Below are 20,621 nucleotides of genomic sequence, written 5' to 3' on the forward strand. Positions count from 1 at the left end.
GATTGGCTACATCAAATATGCTTGCAGAATCTTAAAAGTAGAGGCACAAGAACTGTGATCATTTAACCCTAAATGAAACAATCATTTTGGGAAAACATAATATAAATCAGGGAGGAGACAAAATACTTGGATTGGAAGGGATAACTGCTCAGAGTAGAAATTAGCAATTAAAACACACTGCTTTTCCTCCAATATTCAAGGGCAACAAAAATATTCAGGTCAGGGTTTGGGCTGTTTCCACAAATACAAGCAATCACATCTCTTTGTGGCTTCTGGAAATCAAAGAATGAATCAGAGGAGAAAAACAAAAAACAAAAGATTTAGTACCAGCAAACATGACTGGTGAGAAATAAAACATACACAAGCTCATAGTCCTCCGGTGTGAAGTCATTCATTAGCAGCACAAACTGTCCAGGAAAATCCAAAGACACATTTTCTAACATTTCCTATAGGCTGTAAAGATTTTTGTATTTGCATCAATTCATAATTGCATACAAAAAAAGGAAGTTCTCATTTTAAGACATATCAGCAAACATTATCTACTTTGGGATATTGTCATTCTGCCCCAAACATAAAATTACAATAGTTAAAGTACATTCTAGAGAAGCTTATAGAATTTCAAGTTCTAAACATAAATCTGAATCTTAATATACAAAGAACACATGTCAAAGGTAGTGCCACATAAAATTAAGTAAAAAAGAACCCCATCAGGCCAGTACTAGAGTTTGGTTTTTGTGATCTTCAGAATTAAATCCAATTTCTATATATATATATATATATATATATATATATATATATATATATATATATATATATATATATATATATATATATAGTTATTAGATATATGCTTTAGTTTTTATCTTCTAATGCAGAAATTTTACTCCTTTTACATTTCCGCCTCTGATCTTCCTTCCATTCCCATCCTTGAAGCATCTATACTTCTTGGCAATTTTTTAATTTTTTCATTCCCAAAGTAATTTAGAAAAACTTCACCTAACTGCATTGCAGTTCAACACAAAAATGTTTTGACTACCTACCAAGAAGGAAAGAACTTGACGAGATGAATTCCAATCAAGCACTGTCCCAACTTGGAACTTGGAAGTGGCAAGAACCTGTGTGGAAGCCAAGCAGCATTTAAGTATGGTGCAGCTGGGCCACAAATATTAATAATATCTTAACTCTAATTAGCATACATGTGTATTACTTAAGCCACTTCCATTGTATCAAGTTAAAATTCCCAAAGAACTTTTGATTTCCACCACACCTGCTGAACCCTCTTCGTGAACAGTTGAACACTAACCGGAAACCAAGTGCTGTGCTGCACTGCTTCAACCTGTACACTGACAGGCTCGGGACTTTAACAATTTATTGTAACTTTTTTATAGGTTTTATCAATCTATCATAAAATTCATAACTTACGAATTTGAATTTCATACATTCATGACACAACACCCCTAAAATAGCTTCAATCAATAAAAATGCTATTTTCTCCATCTTTTTAGGTGGGAATCTGCAATCAGGGACATCTCAGTCATCAAAATGAGATAGCCTCACAGAACCTTTTAGAACAATCTATGGTGAAAGTAACACTAGGACACATATGCCCATCTAGGAAAGTTATACGGTGGGAGCATATTGGATCCAAGTCTTTGGTAATGTATGGAAGTCCCCAAGAAAATAAAATTGCAGGAAAGCAAATAAAAATAGCATTAGTTTGACAGGAGAATATAATACAAGGAGGATCCTAAGCTATGAAAGAAGTTTGATATTGTATGAAAGTCCTTAATTTGAAGGTGTCATGCAAATTCTACAAGGATCCTAAGTCTGTTCGCACTCTAGGTCAGTAAAAAAGCAGGATAAGTGGATTGTCTCTAGTGAGATTAAAGGAAGAAGAAAGAAGGTAAAAATAACAATACTTTGACACATAATAAAATTGTACTGTAAATAAGAAGACAGACAGACTGAGATCATAACGAACCGGATTTGAAGTGAAGTGAAGTTTGTAGGGTGGCACAGTGACACACTCACAACTACAGTCACACCCTGAGAATCTGAAGCTTGTTTGAGAATGCAATGGCTACCCAATCAGGCTGGGAGGATGACCACTGAAGCTGTTCAATTTCAGCACCAGCAGTATAAGCGAGAATGGGATCCAGTCCCCCTTCAATGGGCTGACCCATGGAGGAGAGGTCCCAGATGAGTGCCTGGGAGTCATCACCTGCAGTGCAAATGTGGCAAGAGCTGTGAGGCGCCCAGGCAACGGCATTTACGCTCGCCTGGTGCCTCTGTAATTCAACCACAGGCAGTGTTGGGAATCTGATATCTAGTACAACAACCTTGGAGCTGTCCATGATGATGGTAGCCATGTACCTAGGGTCCTGCTTGTTCCAACCCAGGCGAACAAGAGGGGTATCCGGCTCGGAGCTCTCATATATAATAGTGGAGTGTTCCTTGTCGCGAAGATCAAACACCCTGACAGAGCCATCGGCTGAGACAGAGGCGAAGACGCCAACGCCTCCCCATGCAATGTCATAAACCTCCTTGTCGTGGGCGATGAGTTGAGTGTCAACGGTCTCCCTCTCAATGTCCCAAATGGTACAGGTGGTGTCGATACTGGAAGTGCCTATGCGCTTAGGCTCTGCCTCGTTCCAGTCAAAGGAGGTTAGAGGACCGGAGAACTCACTGTTGCGGTTGTTGTTGAGGAGGGTTTTGATTTCGACGCGGGAGTTGTCGTCGGCGACGCGCCAAACACGGAGATAGTCGCTGGAGGTGGCGATGAGGTCAGGCTTCTGGCATTCCTTGTCGGGAATGAAGATGACTTTGGTGGGAGGGTAAGGGTGCTCAAAGGAGAGATTAGGATCGGAGCGGATCTCGCCATTGGAGTCGTCCAGCTGAACAATTTCGACGCGATTGGGGTACTGTTCCAGGAGGCTGGCGATGGCGAGGCGGTACCTTTTGTCCTTGCGGACGCTCCAATTCATGGCGTAGATGTGCCAGGGGGCCTCGTAGGTGTAGATCTCGGAACGCCTCTGCTGTTCGTCGGACCCGTCCTGGTTAGGATCGCTGCTCGCCCCCATCTCTCAAACCCTAATAATTCTTCTTCTTCTTCTTCTTCTTCAATTGCACCTGCTCACTCACTACTATACTCTACTGGACTTGGAGACTTGAGAGCAGCAATTCACTCGAATTCAAATCAATGGAATAGATTATGGATCAGATACTACCTCCCAACCTAACCCAGCCCCCAAAACTCCCAAAACCGCATCCTTAAGAAGTTGTTGTTGTTGTGTTCTTTTTTTAAATTTTTGTAAGTGTGATTAGGAAAGAGAGAAAAGAAAAAATTGATTTTTTTTAAATAATAATAAAAATCATACTGACAGGTGCGTTGGGGTGCGTGCGCTACACGCACTTGTGTGAGCAATTGTTGTGCGCCAAACGCGCACAATCTCCATTTTTTTTTTAGCTTGACACTTCAAGTTACTGTTCCAAAACAAGCTTGCAGATGAACTAATTTTTTGTCTCTCCAATTGGTCAGCCAACACTATTCCAAATTCCTCTAAATATGCGTGGATAAGGGTGCTCTTATACCATGAATCAGGATTCACAGGTGCATTATGGACCTGGTACGTGTGTATGTATCTTATGTTATGAATTTTTGTATCTTGTGTTATGAAATTCTGTACATTAAGAATATGAATTTTGTATCTGAAACAAATTAACAATTGTGTTTTATGTTATGAAATTTTGTATTTGTGGTGTGAAATATGTGCCATCGTATGGCTAATGAACTCCTTGCTTTAGTTTGTTCTTTTCCTTCTTTGGGCTCAGGTCGATAGTCGACGTGGTAGTAATGTCCCGGAGCCCGGCTACCGACCCGAGGCGCCCATTGGGAAAGGCATATCATAAAGGGACGTTAAACGTAATTCTAGAAGAGCGTTACCACAACAACAACAACAACAACAACAACAACAAAAATAAAAAAAATAAAAAATCGAGTCTTGGCAGTTCAAGTGAAAGTTTATTAGACTAGTACCACTAAGATGGCGGGAAAACTTTAACACAAATGATGTACCTAAATTAAATTTAAACAAATAAATAAATATATAACATGTATATGTGTCTTGTATTGTAATTTTTTCTGTCTTATGTTATAATCCATAATACTATGTAAACCCTAGTCCATGATATAAATTACCCCCCAAAGCCAAGAACAAGGGTTTCTTTGCTTGGGCTCCACAATTATTACCCTACATCCAAACCTTTAACTTTGTTATTAATACTAGTCTTTCTTATGTGTGATGCACAAAAACATATGCCCAATATTTATATTTTTAAAAATAATTTGACAAAATTTTTACTAATTAAAATATAAGTGAAATAAAATTTATTTATTATATTAATCCAATATATAATAAATATATAATGTCTTACAAATATTGTTATCAATAAATAATATAAGAAAAGATATGGTGGATGCATGTGCATGATAAAAGTAATGAAAAGAAAACGGAAGTTATAACGGTAAGGGTATTTTTGTACAAAAAATTGTATAGTTCAATTATAAAAGCACAATGTACAAAATGGTTAGCATTAAAAATATGGACATAAATGAGGGATATAACTTTCATTGAGACTTATTATGTTTTTAGATTAGATTAATATGAGTAATACTACATCTATTCTCACTTTCTACTCCATTTTATACTTTTTTACTGATGTGTCATCAAACAATAAAGTGACCATTATTTTTTTCATTCACTTTTATTTACCTAAATAAATTTGTACATGTAGCGTCAGTTATACTCTATGAGAGTACATATATCTTTTTCCTATTAATATACTCTTGCACAAACCAAATAAATTAATAAAACTTGTTAATTTTGTATTATACAATTATATATGTATATAATTATTTTGGCAAACTCTCCTATAAGACCGTCTCAGTGTCTCACAGATCCATAAAACAAGTCATATCTTTTATAAGTATTACATTTTTTCAAATAAGTCTTACAATTTTTATCATAAGTATTACATTTTCCTTATAAGTAACAAATAATTTATTTTTAATTAGTATTACGTTTTTCAGTATAAGTATTACATTTTCATCATATGACCTGACTCACCTCACGGATCGTTACTGGAGACTCACTCAATTATTCAAAGACATTATAAATTTTATATATAAACTAATTTATAAATATTAATTAACATGATTTATATTAACTTCATGTGTACATTAATATGGTTATATAGTTCATGATTAATAAAAATTGAGAATTGAGATGTTTTTAAATAATTTATAATTTTATATACATACTAGTAATTCACCCGCGCGATGCACGGGGAAAAATTATGTTATTATAAATATAAATAAAAAATAAAAAAATAGAAAAAATTTAAATTGTTTAATATATATAATAATATTTTTGAGCTTCTATTGGTCAAGTATTTATTATTTTTATAGAATACAAAATTACAATTAAAATTTTGTATGGTTAATATAATCTCTAATTATGTACATATTCAAATAAAATTATAGAGAGAATTTACATAATTATATTGATTTATTCTTAATTGTATTTCATCTATATTATAATTTTCACAATACGAATAATAACTAAGATAATTACATTTAGAAATCAAATTTCAAATTTTGTATGAGTAAATTTAAACTCTAATTGAACACATTTTTTTATATGATTATATAATATATTCTTTATGCACATGTCATTCCATAAACCCAAATGTCATTTTATAAGTCAAAGACCACTTTTTGTGGAGATAATTTAAATATTTTTTTTTCTTTTAAAAGTCCTAAGTTTAGACATCCAGAAAAACATTAAAGACCCATATGATATATACATTTATATATATTTAAATTTTTATTTATGGCTTAAATAATTTTTTTTTTTATTCTGAAGTCCAATAATTGACCCACGGCCCGCAACATTTGCTTTCTTCATCCCTTCTTGCTTCTAGCATTTGAGAGGGAGAAAAATTATATGTAGAGGCTTGCATTAATTGCACTATTTCAGATATCGAATAGACTTCTATAAAAAATTTAATTAATATTGTAATCCCAAGAACCACCACAAATAACAAAAGCATATCAAATAGACTTTCATTGTAAAGCCAGAGATTTAATTAATATTGCATCATTTCATATTTTTTATTAATCGGGAATCGGAATCTTTAATCCTAATATCATAACATTTAATAACCCCATTAATTCAATAAATGTAATCCTTTGTTATAGGCGAGAAAAAAAATAACTATTTTATTTTTCAAAAAAAAAATTCAAATGTTGTGTTTTTTTTTTGTTTTGTTTTTTTTTTTTTTATAGTAAAAGATGTTGTGGCTATTTAATGTTGGTAATTAATTTTAACATTTATTATTTCCCAAACCATATAGCTTTATTATATGTAAGATATAACTATGCAACATAAAAATAATAGATTTTATTGGTTGTGTAATAATGGATCAATAATAATATTAATGGTTCAAGGGATTTTTAAATATAATTTTTAAAATTTTAAGAGATATGATCAACTAGGCCCTTCAATAAAATACAATTAAAACATCAAAATTTAAAATGCTTCAATTAGAGTATTGATTTGACCTAGTTGGCTACCAATAAAAAATGATGTCATGCTAAGAGTTTGCTTACATAGTTACATATCAGTTTTTATTTTAATGTAATGGTCACTATTCATTATCTTAATAATAATAATAATAATAATAATAATAATAATAATAATAATAATTGATGGGGATATAGGTCATGGGTTGAGATTCTTGGCTTACTATTAGGCTTGGGCTGGGTGGAAGGTTAGAAAGTCAAAAGAGGCAATGGTTATATTGTGCAACATGGTGCCCACGGTTGCAAAACAACGTCATTTTAACTAAAAATGCGCGTCTTATTTAAAAAAAGAAAATCAGTTTTGATTCCCCTCAACAGCATTATGTTGTTCATTCGTTCTGGATATTTAGTTCATTCATTCTGGATATTTAGTTCATTCATTCTGGATTTTTAGTTATTCATTCACTATGAATATAGTTCATTCATTGTGGATATTTAGTTCATTCATTGTGGATATTTAAATTCAAATTATGCACAAAAAAATGCTATTGCCGGGAATCGAACCTGAATTTTTTTTAAAAATGGAACACGCATTTTTAGTCAAAACGATGTCGTTTTTGCAACCGTCACAGCATAATTTGTGCAAAAGAGGTGGAAGGTCAAGAAAAGGAAAGGATGGTGAGTTGGCCCAACATGTAACGAAGATGTCGTAGGCTATTGACGAAGTGCCGACTGGGGCGCTAGCCTCCCCAACTAGCCATTCCCAACGTCATGGCAAGTGCAATATGGCGTGGCAAGTGCGCTTAAACATGGGTGGTGGTGAGAAAGGCGGATCAGGAGCTGTACACGTAAGCGGTGCAGTGGTAGAGGGTTCTACTATAAACAGGGATATCTTGTCTCTCTTTAGGACATGACGATTGGAGCACTACAAACACCCTGACCTGGTGGTCTCTAGTGTGCACTCCCAACCCATTCACCTAGGTTTGACTCTTGTAAGTTGCATAATTAATTCTAGCTCATTCTTTTGGCCATGGTCTTTGTATTTGGACCGCCATTTTGGGACGTGTGCCTCAAGCTTTGTACACTTTATTTAGGCCTAACACCCCGAACAATAATCCCAATTTATGGTAGACCCGACCCGATACAATTTTATCTTCAATACAAATTGCGTTGGACATCCAACAAGTGGGATCCCACTAACTCTTACCAAGTAATCTCCTTACACAAGTAGTATTTTAGTAGTAATATTATTTAACGTCCTCCTGCTGCAGCATGTTTTCACTTACCTTCCCTTCTAATGTTGTTTGTCTAACAGTACAAATGGATTAATCCTAAGTTCAACCCAAGACGTCATTGTACTTGAAGACACAATCATAAAGCCTTCCCCCAAGGAACTGAGCTACCTCTGGGTGCTTCACCTGCATGCAAATATCAAATGAAAACACGATCAATAAGAAATGCTTACATATTGATCGGTGTTTCAACAATACTATATGCCCCCGGCCCCCTCGTACTATTATACTGGTATATGTTCACATTTTTCTCTGGTTATTTTATGGAGGGCAGTGCAACTCATTGAGGTTGTAACTGAAGTTAATTACCATTCCAATCTTAAGGGAGTCACATTTGAATTGAGCATATAGGTTAGTCTCTATTCCGCGGCCCTGCAAAAGAAGCATATGCATAAGTTGCAGGCAATTCTCTGTTGGGTCCTCGATCTTATCTATGGTCAAACAAAAAGCAACCAAAGAAGATTCACAGAATAACAAGCCCAGCTCACCATGCCTTCCAAAATGACAATGTCAGCATCACTCGCCAGGTAGGCAAGCTCTTGTGATATTCTTGAAAGATCTATAACCTGTGATAATAGGTAAGAATATTATTATTATTATTATTATTATTATGTTAACAGCAGAAAGATGCAAAGGGGTCAGTCTCAGGCTCTCGGCATTACCTAAAAGACATCAGATAAAATGATGCAACATGCGACTAAACCCAAAGAATGTTTGTTCCTTACCGGCAAATCATTACCAGAATTTGCAATCAAAAGATTAGAGGTATCAACTCCTGCAAGCTTCCCACGCTCATCCTTCAACTGTTAATACATAAACATGTCAGAATCAACCTCAATTACACACCTATAAGATTATCAAATAATAGTGCTTCAACCACCTTAGAAATTATATCAATCAGCTCTGTGTATGTTACATCATTTATAGAAGGCAACTCATTAGCAGCCAAAACAACCTGCTCCCAACAAAGCAAAAATGTCAGAATAAGCTGTGATGCAGAAGTAGATGAACTATTCACAGTGCTCAATTACTAGAAACCTTCATTTTGACAACCAATTAGAGCCTCATTTGATGCCTAAACATTGAAGACTTGAGATCATGTAAATTTAAGTGTCACATTATGATCACAACTAAAAAGATACTAAAAGCTAGAAAACTCAAAGAAACAAAAATTTCAATGGCTATACTAATCAAATCAAAATATCCTCCACTTCCTATATCTCAGTGATGGAAAGTTGAGGAGGAAATACAAGAGAAGATTTACCAATGATACAAGTAACATAATCTTCATCATGCAACTAACATATGGGTGCATATATTAAACCCCAAAATTTGTAATACTTGAAAAATTGCCAGAGAAAAAAAATGATTTCCTTATTTGGGTAAAAAGGGAAACCCGCAACCACTACCCTTATTTAGTATTATGAAAAAGGGGGGAGCTAACAGCTAGCAACAAAGTTGTGTTTTGTATTCATGTTATACATCTAAAAGTTATGACTCTATGAGAGAGCTAAATCAAGAGTATAACCTGTGTCCCACGCCGGAGTAACTCTCTTGCAAATGGTAAAATACCCAAAATAATGTCTGCACCAGAATTATCAACAAAAATTACAGCCTGTATAAGAGGTAATCAGGTCAGTAAAGGAAAATGTATAATAAGGTGAAATTATGAAAGATAATGAAACTTAAATTCATTGTAAAGGAAATGTTAATATTAAGAAAGATGATGTGAAGTTAACCTTTTTCCAACAGTTCCTGCCCCATTTCAATATGAATGCATCCAAATCATCAATAACCCATGGTCGAGGAACTAGGTTTTGACAGCTAGCAAGAAAGGACATGCCATCCTTAGAGAACACCTCTGCAAGCTTTCATTATATATTGTCGAAAAGAGGCATTAATGATGGAAAAGTAAAAAAGTCTACCTTAAAAATGTGTTGGTCATTGCAGGTTATAGAATTCATGATAAAATATTTCATGAACTAAAGTCAACCAACAAATTTTAATAGAAAGCATTTTCTGAACTTTTACAAATATGCTGTGCTTTAATGTTGCAAACACATGAGATGATTATCTTACACAGAGGCAGTTCTTTGACTTCTTTCAATCTTTTCAACAATGATACATAGCATGGAATCTAAATTATATAGGAATGTTAATTCCAATACTTCATTGAATGAATTATAAGCAATATCTCCATAGATACTTTCATTCAGCATCTTCACCAACATAAATGTTATGCTCACAATCAAGTCAGGTTCAATGACAAAAAACTCTTAATTTTGTGGGGGTATCTCCGAGTTCAGGACATACCTGAGCTGAGCCAAGGTCAAATATATTTCCTGCAAATATTCCTCTAACCAAATTCTCAACACGCTTAGCTTCATCCACAATAGCATCATTAAGGCCAATTACATGCTCAAATAAGGATATAGCTTTGGCATTTTCTTCATCCTAGAGCATTTCCACACATGAGAAAACAAAATGAATGATCCAGAATTCAAATTATTTCTACACATTATGGAATAAATGGAAGGGGAATCAGAAAAGAAACACTCTTTTATATAATTGGATAGGTGTTAATCTTAACCAAAGTGCAAATGAATGGCAGCCAAATGCAACCCATAAATACATAGGTTTAGGTACACCCATATCTATTTAGCACCAACATATGTGATGAGTTTGAACTGGGTGAACCTATCTCACCAAGCAGTAGTAATAGTAGCAGCAACAATAGTAACAAGAACAAGAACAAGAACAACAACAATAATAATGAAAACTAAAAAGGTAATGGACTTGGTATAAATGGGTCACAAATAAATATCAATAGATTAATAAGTTTATAAAGTCCCATTATGACCCAATCCATTAATTAAATGGTTGGACCTGTTTATTACTCAATTCCAATAGACCCAACCCAACCAATCCATTAAAAACATCTAGTGAATTGGAATGCATCAAGCCATCAACAGTACAATGTTTCTCCTATTAAGCCTGGATCTTCTAAAGTTCATCTAGAACACAATAAATGAAGAATTCATGCTCACCTTAACCTTTTTAAATATATCTCTGAATCCCACTTCTCTAAGAACTTGCTCGCGAAGTCGGCAAAGAAGCTAAATTGAATATAAAAACAGGAAAGCAATATAGCTTCACCATAGCCTTATTGATTAAAGAAAAGAAGTTGCAAAAAGCTCAAGGGTATAGTATGGACTAACAATGCAGTCGGGTGGCCCACCATGGCTTTCAGGATCTTTCTTTAAATCTTCAAGTATTTCAGCATACCTTCATCATGCAAAGAAAAACACAAGAACCACAATGGAAATTATACTTGACATGGAAAGTAATCCTATGCTTTTGAAATATTGCACAAGGAATCTGGACAAATCACATCCAAATAAAGCTCTTTAATGTCTAGTTTCTAAAGAATTAAGCAACTCATCAATCAGAGAGTATTAAAAGAGAGTTATGATCAGTTCAGTAGAGATTGTCCAGATTTTGAGCATGTGAAAGATACATGTTTTAGTTAGACTTGCAATTTGGCCAGTTCACATTTCAATCCACCCAAAAGGTAGTATTTAGGTTTATACAATGGTTGATTCACAAGAGAGCAAGTGCTAAGCAATATTCTCCACCGGGTTGTATCGTTTGTGTTATGTGATACAAAACAACTTTTCTTTGATATGTTCACGAGATATACTTCTCGTTATGGGCCTATGAGAGACAGAGTTTGAACGATTGGTTCTGTTCTTCCCAATCGTGAAGAAGGGAAAACAGAATGAGAGAAGAGAGAGTTGGGGAGAAGTTGGAGGAAGAAACTTCCTTTTGATTTTATTCAATTTCCAACATACTAAGACAATCTAATATTCTCCCTATATGTAGGAGTTAAAAGCTTAAGACATAAGGAAACAATATTCTAAAATATGGTTACTTAAAGTAAAAAGGCAACTACTAATAAACTAGGAAATAAGATAACTAAATTGATTTTAGGCAGATTGGCAACCCAGGATCTGTATTGTATCATTACACCCTTCCTGGAGATCAAGCTTGTCCTCAAGCTTGAATTTAGGTGATTCCATCGCGTGCGTTCAAGTTGAATTCAGGGAAATCCTCCGTGGATGCAAGCCCACCAGGCAGTTCTTCACCATCTTCTAATGTCCACAGCATAAAAAGGTGGCAGCATTTATGACCCGGAAAAAAAAATTTCATCACAGTTGTAGCATAAATTTTTGGCTATGCGTTCGGCCTTCTGTTCGGGTGTGAGGAATTTGAATTTGGGTTGTTGCTGATTGGGTGATGGATGTATGGGTAATGGAACATGGGCGGATGACTGGGCAATGTTGTTACTGGTTTGTAGAGGTGCAGGCTTGGATGACAAAAGTCCCAACAATTGGCATTTGCGGGAAAAATCCCTGGCTGTGTTGATGGCTTCATTTAGTGTTTTTGGTTTGGTGCGCTCCACATCTATACGGATTATTTCATCTAATCCGCCGGTAAAAAGATCCACTCGCTGGTTGGGTTGTACTGTCCCTGCTCTCACTAACAGCGTGCGAAATTCTTTGACATACTCGTCTATATTCCGTCCTGCTTGAAACAACTGTTTAAGTTCACCTTAGGCATTAATACTACGTAGTGGCCCAAAGCTGAGACAACAATCTGTTTTGAAGGCAGCCCATGAGGGAAACTTCATCAACTCTGTTTCAGAATGGTACCATAATTGGGCTTCTCCAATCATATGGTGTGCGCAAAATTTATCCGATCCAAATCCGGAAAGTTGGCATTCCGGAAATAGGATTCACAACGTAGCAGCCATACACTGGGGTCTTCATCTCCAGAGAACAATGGAAAGTCCATTTTAGCATATCGAATGAGGGAATGGTGATCGTCTGGTGTTTCCTGGATGGCAGAATCCCCTTCAAGTTGGTGCACCGTTTCTGATTCAGCTTCGGAGACTGGCGTTTTGCCTTGAGCAATCAAAAGTTGATTCATCATTCTCTCCAAATTAACCAGGGAAGCTGCCTGTTGGTGTTGTGTTGCAAAGAGGGAAGACACAGTGGCAGAGAGGTTCTCAATTTTGTCAGCATAAGCTTCATGGGAGCGAACAGATTTCTGCAGTGCCTTGAAAGCAGGATCCTCAGTGATGTTACTGCCCATAACGCCGGCAACGGGAACCAAATTGATATGTTCACGAGATATACTTCTCGTTATGGGCCTATGAGAGACAGAGTTTGAACGATTGGTTCTGTTCTTCCCAATCGTGAAGAAGGGAAAACAGAATGAGAGAAGAGAGAGTTGGGGAGAAGTTGGAGGAAGAAACTTCCTTTTGATTTTATCATGGTTTAAAAAGGCGCGCCTCAGTACGCCTCAGGGCGAGGCGTTAGGGTATAGTCCTGAGGCATCCGCCTCTCAGGCAATGTTAGAGGCGGACGCCTCAGGCCATAGAGGCGTACGCCTCAGGCACGCCTTAGGGTGTGTCTGAGGCGTGAAGTGAGGCTGTTTAGGCCTTTTAGATGTTAGAAAGTCCAACTATTATTTGTTTAAGCCCAATACAAAAAAAAACCCAACCCAATACCCAATCAACCCTAGTTTGACTAGAATTAGAATTTAGAAGTCACTAAGTCAGTGTAAGTAATTCAAAGAAACGGGAAGTGCGATTGTGCGAATAGCCGAAGACTGCGAACTCACTGTGCGACGCGACCTCCCCCATCCGGCGGCCTCCAACCCTCCAACTTCAGGTGATGCGTCATTTTATTTCAATTTTTTTTTTTTTTTTTGGGTTAAACTAATAAGCTGAGTAGGTGTTGTTAGAGTATTATATATATGTATAATGTATATAAGTATATAAGTAATATAACTAATATTTGTGATAGGATTTTTGGCAGTAGTATACTAGTATATTCACTCAGCAGTAGGCAGTAGGCAACTAGGCACTGTGAATCTGTGATATGATTTTTTTTTTTTTTTAAATATTAATGTGTTGAATATTATGAATTATTTGTAGGTTGAAAGATTGATTGTTTATAAATGGTGAACCACTCAAAAAAGAGTAGTGCAGGAAGTGGTTTAGGCAATCTTGGAGTGTCTACCGGTTCAAAGAATAAAAAAGATCCAGCTTGGGATCATTGTGTTGAACTTGTTGAGGATGGTCAAGAAAAAAGATCATATAAATATGTTATATGCAATTACTGCAAGAAAGTCATCACAGGCGGAGTGGCACGGATGAAACATCATCTCGCCGGAACAAAGAAAAATGTCAAGCCTTGTGACAATGTATCAATAGAAGTGAAGAAAAAATTTGTTGATATATTAAACAAAGTTCAAGCCTCCAAGAATTTAGCACAGATGGAGTTTGAACAACGTGTGGACGTTGGCTCATACTTTGGAAGCGGGAGGGAAGCTGAAGGTGATGATGGGAACAATGTGGCTTCCGGTGGTTCTGGTTCTATCTCTAATAGAGGTATCCGGGGACCTATGGATAGATTCATGATGAAAGACAGTTCTAGTGGTGACCAACCAACCACAATTACACCCCCAGAATGCAAAAGAACTACGTAACCAAGTTTGTTTAGACATTGGGAGGTTCTTTTATGAGAATGCAATACCATTCAATGTGGCAAGGAGTCCTTCATTTGTCAACATGCTTCGGTCGGTTGGCGCATATGGTCGGGGATTAAACCTCCAAGCATGTACGACCTTAGGACATGGATATTAAAGGAAGAGTTGACAACAACAACAAAAATTGTTGATGACATTAAGAGTACATGGCCACTTACCGGAGTTTCAATCATGTCTGATGGTTGGCAAGATATTAGACATAGGAGTCTAATTAATTTCCTTGTCAATAATCCTAGTGGTACAATTTTTTTGAAATGTGTTGATGCATCCGAGCATGTGAAAGATGCTAAATTGTTGTTTCGGTTGCTTGATGAAGTTGTTGAGGAAGTTGGAGAAGAGCTTGTGGTTCAAGTGATAACGGATAATGCAAGCAACTACCGGGCAGCGGGACAAATGCTTATGGAGAAAAGGAAGCATTTGTATTGGACTCCATGTGCTGCACATTGCCTTGATTTAATGCTAGAAAAAATTGGAGAGCTACCACAACACAAAAATGCTTTGATCAAGGCAAAGAAAGTGAGCAACTACATTTATAATCATTCTTGGGTTTGAGCTTGATGAGGCAATTCACTAACCGAGAGCTTATATGGCCAGCAGCTACTAGATTTGCCACTGCATATTTGACATTACAAAGTATTTATCAAGTGAGGCAACCATTGGAGGCTATGTTCACTTCTGAAAAGTGGACAAATAGTAATTACGCAAACAAAGCTGATGGGAAGGAAATTAGAAGAATAATTTTGAGGGATAACAACTTTTGGCCAAGTTTAATCTATGCTATCAAGACTACAAAGCCTTTGGTTGAAGTATTGAGGCTAGTAGATGGAGAAAAAGAGCCTGCAATGGGTTTTCTTTACAATGCTATGGATGAAGCAAAGGAAAAGATAGCCAAGAACTTGGGTGGAGAAGAAAAGGATTATAAGGAGATATGGGATCTCATTGATAAAAAATGGGAGATTCAGATGCACCGAGATTTGCATGCAGCTGCTTACTTTTTAAATCCTCGTTGCCATTATGCTCCTGGTTTTTCTACACATGTTGAGATCAAGCATGGCTTATTAGATTGTTTAGCGAAGCTCATACCCAACGTAGATGAAATGGAGAAAGCTGACGTACAATGTAGTGCTTTCCACGCTCAACAAGGATTCTTTGGGTTAACTCAAGCTAAAAACACACTCTAAAAGCGAAGTCCCGGTAATTAAAGTTTAAATTCTTACTTAAATAGTTAAATATGAGTGTTAATTATAGATTTATAGTAAATTTAAATACTTAAAAGTTATATTGTTATTATTCTTTTAGTTGAATGGTGGACTCAATATGGAGATGGCACTCCCGAGCTTCAAAAGTTTTCCGTTAAAGTGTTGGGTCTCACTTGTTCTTCTTCTGGATGTGAGCGCAATTGGAGTGCATTTAATCAAGTGCACACCAAAAGAAGAAACCGTTTGACCACGGCAAGGATGAATGCTTTGGTTTACATCTTGTACAACAAAAAATTGAAGGATAGGCATTTGAAGTTGAAGTCATTGGGAAATGATGAGGATAATTTGTTGATTGATGAGTTGCCATCGGATGATGAATGGCTTGTGGGTGAAGATGAATATGCTCCCAACATAAGTTTAGATGACATTGATGTTGATGTTTTTGAAGGGGAGGGGCCATCACAAGCAACTCAAGCTCAACCAATTGAATCCTCAAGCAAGAACTCCAAGAAAGCTAGTGCACAAGGATCAAATAAGGGAAAAGGAAAAATGAGACTAATCAATGAAGATGAAGAAGATTGGGAGGGATTTTGATGATGATAGTGACAATGGGAATGATGAGGATATAGACAATGATGCTCTAGATGAATTTATATTGTGATTTATGATGTGTTTGACTGTTTGTTTGAATGTTTGATTGTTTGTTTAGTACTTTAATCTTAGATTGTTATGCATTTGTTTGCTTTAGACTTATACTATGTTTGATGTTTTGTAGGGTGTTTCTTTGAGACCAATGAAACTTTTAGCTAATGAATATTAATTTTATATTTTGGTAAATTTTATGAATAATATTTACAGGCTTACAGCTTACTAATATATTCTGAGGCTAAAAATTGAGGCTTACGCCTCGCCTCAAAATAGAAAACGCCTCAAGGCACGCCTCCGCCTTTTTAAACCTTGGATTTTATTCAATTTCCAACTTACTAAGACAATCTAATATTCTCCCTATATGTAGGAGTTAAAAACTTAAGACATAAGGAAACAATATTCTAAAATATGGTTACTTAAAGTAAAAAGGCAACTACTAATAAACTAGAAAATAAGATAACTAAATTGATTTTAGGCAGATTGGCAGCCCAGGATCTGTATTGTATCATTCTTCCAATACAAATTTCCCTAATTTTGATTCCTCATTTCAAAAATTTAACAGAAAGATTGTGTGTTAACTGCTAAAGGCAAAAAGGTTACCTTTGAGCAAATTTATCTGCACGCGAAGGAGCATCAGTAACTGAATCATCACTCTCAGCACGCTTTCTGCATTTACCGATGAATATTTAAAAAAATATTACAAGGGGTGAAGAGTAGTCAATAAATTAGAAAGCAATACTAGTGGACTGTGATTATAAAAAATAAAATCAGAGGTTACTTGAAAGAAGGGATAGAGTTGAGGAAGAGGTCAATCCAGGCAATCTCAGTGGGTGTAGCTTTTCTGGGATTATCAGAAGGGAATCGATAAGGTATTGTGCATGCCCTGTAATTCGTTTCGATTGGAGTTGGCAGCTGTGGGAACTCCACAAATTCGCATGCGCTCTCCATTGTCGATTTTCTGAAGCTACCAATTCTTTTCAGCATTACCAAGTGTAAGAATAATTACCATAAGGCATATGTATGGTGATTCATGGAGCATACCATTTACAGGGGCAGAACCAAAGGGGAAAGGGCGGGGCCTGGCCCCTCAAGCATCTATATTATATATATATATATATGTATATATAACAGCCAAAATTAGCAGTTCATTTGCCCGCATGGGTAGCTAAACTGGTCACAAAGGTGAAATTTGTCACAAGTAAAACAAATCCAACCACAGATTTATTATTCAGTTGAACCTTTAATAAAAAGTTTTGGCATTTACTACAAACTTTCATTGGATGCTGGCTGAGTCTTTGATTTCTGTCAATGATAATTACAGGCATGCATAATAAACCAATTCCTACAAAACTTTTTTGTTCTTGTGACAAAAGGTCAAATCGCCCACCCCAGACGCCCCCACACCCGGGCCCTAGCATTATTGACCAGCAGAAGTAGTTAGTGCAATTAATATAAATGTCTGGGAAACAAAAAATGCAATCCCCAAAGCATACATGACTTCTGCAACCCCCAACAGGGTACATTAATTAATTAATTAAATTTTAATAACAGCAGGCATTTACATCAGTTCTCCAAACCTACTACCTATACCATTATAAATAAGACCACAAGGCCTCATTTCAACCACAGACCATAAATTTCTGTAAAGCCTCATTCAGCTAAAAGCACAATCCATATGTCATGTTACAAACATATTGAACGTAGCTTAAATTCTCTGCATCTTCCTGCAATGCCTCGTATTAGCCAAAAACAGTCAGGTTTGTTTCTTTCATTTTCTTAGAGTTTTTATTCTATCTTAATTTTTGTTTTTCCCTCTTCATACAAACCATAGAGTGGGTATATGAGTTGAACAGGTTTTCTCCTCGGGTACTCACCAATCACCATAGTGGGGTTGAGGATGCTGGTTTTGGAATTATTACATTCTTCCAACGCACACCAAAAAAAATTTACATTCTTCCAACTTGACTAAAGGTGCATGTATCCTCCCTACTCAAGAAATCCTTGAGTTAAGCAAAGTTGAATATACCCATGGTAGAATTACTCAAGAAGCATGTTTTTATATATAGATTTTTTACTTTTTATGATCTTCACCATCAAGTACCACTTGATTTAATAACCCAGTGGTCCCACTTGATCTTCCTTAACCCAGAACAGGGTTTGTGATGTCTAGTGATGTCCTAAATGAGGTCTTTGTTGTGTCTGCAATTTCATTTTTCATCCAGAAAAGGAGATTGAGGAAATCAGCTGTTTTTGAAAACAACTATAAAAATAAGTCATTGGATTAAAGTTTAACATATGTTGTTTCCTAATGAAGAGAATTGGAAATAAACTTGCTCTTAAAGCTAATAGATTAAGATCATGTAATCTGTGTAAGGTCAAAAAGCATATAAACCAACTAAAGATTGGAAGATTGATAATTTAATTTACATCCTCGAAGAAGCCATGGTGTACAAAGGTGAACTCTTCCTAAAGATACAAATTACATTTGACCATTTTAACTTCTGTTTATATATTAATACTAATGCTTTACCATAAATTTTGAATTACAAGTGATTCAACTAACAAATCACATTAGATCATTTTTGTTCTCATTTTGCACACTGGTACTAAAAGCTTTACTACAAAACGAAGAAATACAAATACATTAACAAACGCAGATATGTAATTACAGAAAGCATCATTTAAGGATCACACGCTCAAATCAAGGAATTTTATGTTATTAAATCTCAGGTTAGCAGATTTTAAATTTACACTCGTAACAGTTTTGATAAAACTATTATGTTTTCGAATAGTTTATTTATAGCAATATATATGCGTAATATTGAACTGAGAATCAATTCAGTTTTGACAATCTACCTATTGTGCAGGGGTCCCTTGTGTATTGTAATAGCTTGAACTTCAGCCTCTAAAAATTACAGATCGTGCCAATCACCGGTTGAAATGTGCGGTTCGGAGAAGATGAAGCGGCGATTTGTATTTGATTCGCTGTCCTCTTCTTCTTCGATTTGTATACTTAGGATTGCTACTGGGTTTTATTTGTAATTGGGCTATACAGATGTATGTAAACAATGGCCTGATTTTGTTTTAAATTTTAGTGGATTAATAGGCTATAGGTAAAATATCATTTTTAGTCCATAGATGTATCAATTTTAATCCTTGACTATTAAAATTTTAAATTTGATACATGAATTTCAATTTGTATTATATTTAGTTCTTAACTATTAACATTTTTAAATTTGGTGTATGATTATTCAATTTATATCACATTTGATCCTGCTGTTAATTTTCGATCAAGTCACCGGTGACCGACAAATTTATTTAATTTTTATTTTAATAATTTTTAAATTAAAAACCTTAAAAATAAAAGAAAAAAATAAAATAAAAAACGACAACCACCCCACTTCCTCCTCCTTCGTCTCTGACTCTCTGCCGGAAACGAAGAAAGAAGGGGGTGAGGTGGCTGGCGTTCTCTTTCTACCCTTTCTTCTTTTGTCTCTGGCGGAGACGAGAGAGGAGGGTTGGGGTGACCGTCGTTTTTTTTTTTTTTTTTTTTTTAATTTTATTTTAAAAAAAAATTTAATTTAAAAATTATTAACATAATTAAAAAAATAAAAATTAAATAAATTAGCTGGTCACCAGTGACTTGCCCGGAAAATTTAACGGCAAGACCAAATGTAATACATGTTGAATAGTCATGCACCTAATTTGAAAATGTTAATAGTTAAGGACACAAGGTGATACAAATTGAATAGTCATGCACCTAATTTAAAAATTTTAATACTCAATTAAGGACTAAAATTGATACATGTATTATAATCGAGGGATTAAAAATAATATTTTCTCATGGGCTATACTTGGGTTGTGTTATGCCCAGTTGTTATACCATTGACCAAGGCCCACCTTGTAAGGTGGCAATCATTATTATGTGGACCATGGTCTACACAAGTTGTGTGGACCATATTTTGTATACTATAAAATAATGTACATTGTATTCATGAAATGTACATTATTTTTGTACTGAGTGTACATTATATTGTATAATGTACATTCAATACAAAAATAATGTACATTCAGTATATTAAAAATATACTTTTTGTTATGGTCCACATAACACTGTGTGGATCATGGTCCATACAATAATTTGCCGTAAGGTGGATTCAGATTTAAAATACACAATTTTTATATCTAATGGAAGGGTGTTAAAATCTTGATGTCCGTTGTCCCGTTAGCTCCTAGCCGGTGGATTTGCAGGAACAATATAATATAAAATAGAGAGTGCGAAGT

General features: G+C 35.4%; 2 protein-coding genes across 4 annotated transcripts; both read right to left on the reverse strand.

Moving 5' to 3' along the window:
- Positions 1-1,695: 1,695 nt before the first annotated feature.
- On the reverse strand, positions 1,696-3,214 carry LOC109193868 (WD repeat-containing protein LWD1). The gene has a single exon (XM_019294101.1). It carries the CDS (start codon positions 3,078-3,080, stop codon positions 2,040-2,042), a length of 1,041 nt encoding a protein of 346 aa, XP_019149646.1. The 5' UTR covers positions 3,081-3,214; the 3' UTR covers positions 1,696-2,039.
- A 4,433-nt stretch (positions 3,215-7,647) lies between these two features.
- Positions 7,648-19,411, reverse strand: LOC109191930 (uncharacterized protein At2g17340-like). Of its 3 annotated transcripts, none has more exons than XM_019343490.1 (13): positions 19,194-19,411; positions 17,116-17,310; positions 16,938-17,003; positions 11,094-11,160; positions 10,923-10,991; positions 10,189-10,329; positions 9,615-9,743; positions 9,404-9,490; positions 8,756-8,830; positions 8,601-8,678; positions 8,364-8,441; positions 8,185-8,247; positions 7,648-8,001 (listed from the first exon to the last, which is right to left on the reverse strand). In XM_019343490.1, the coding sequence occupies exons 2-13, from the start codon at positions 17,283-17,285 to the stop codon at positions 7,921-7,923; spliced, it is 1,104 nt and encodes a 367-aa protein (XP_019199035.1). In that variant the 5' UTR covers positions 17,286-17,310; positions 19,194-19,411; the 3' UTR covers positions 7,648-7,920. The 3 variants fall into 3 exon arrangements, with proteins under 3 accessions (XP_019199035.1, XP_019199710.1, XP_019198384.1); XM_019344165.1 differs by having other exon boundaries at positions 17,116-17,295; positions 19,194-19,410; XM_019342839.1 differs by having other exon boundaries at positions 17,116-17,301; positions 19,194-19,410.
- Between the last annotated feature and the right edge of the window lie 1,210 nt (positions 19,412-20,621).

This window comes from Ipomoea nil, unplaced genomic scaffold (assembly GCF_001879475.1).
Source record: "Ipomoea nil cultivar Tokyo-kokei standard unplaced genomic scaffold, Asagao_1.1 scaffold0019, whole genome shotgun sequence".
Lineage (NCBI taxonomy): Eukaryota > Viridiplantae > Streptophyta > Magnoliopsida > Solanales > Convolvulaceae > Ipomoea > Ipomoea nil.

What these genes read in the sequence shown, in the direction of transcription:
- LOC109193868 (XM_019294101.1), bottom strand. Translation starts at nt 3,080, where the DNA reads ATGGGGGCGAGCAGCGATCCTAACCAGGACGGGTCCGACGAACAGCAG.
- LOC109191930 (XM_019343490.1), bottom strand. Translation starts at nt 17,285, where the DNA reads ATGGAGAGCGCATGCGAATTTGTGGAGTTCCCACAGCTGCCAACTCCA. An exon ending in GCAGATAAATTTGCTCAAAG is followed by an intron (nt 11,161 to 16,937) that starts GTAACCTTTTTG and finishes TGCATGATGAAG; the next exon opens with GTATGCTGAAATACTTGAAG. An exon ending in ATTCTGGTAATGATTTGCCG is followed by an intron (nt 8,442 to 8,600) that starts GTAAGGAACAAA and finishes CTATTATCACAG; the next exon opens with GTTATAGATCTTTCAAGAAT.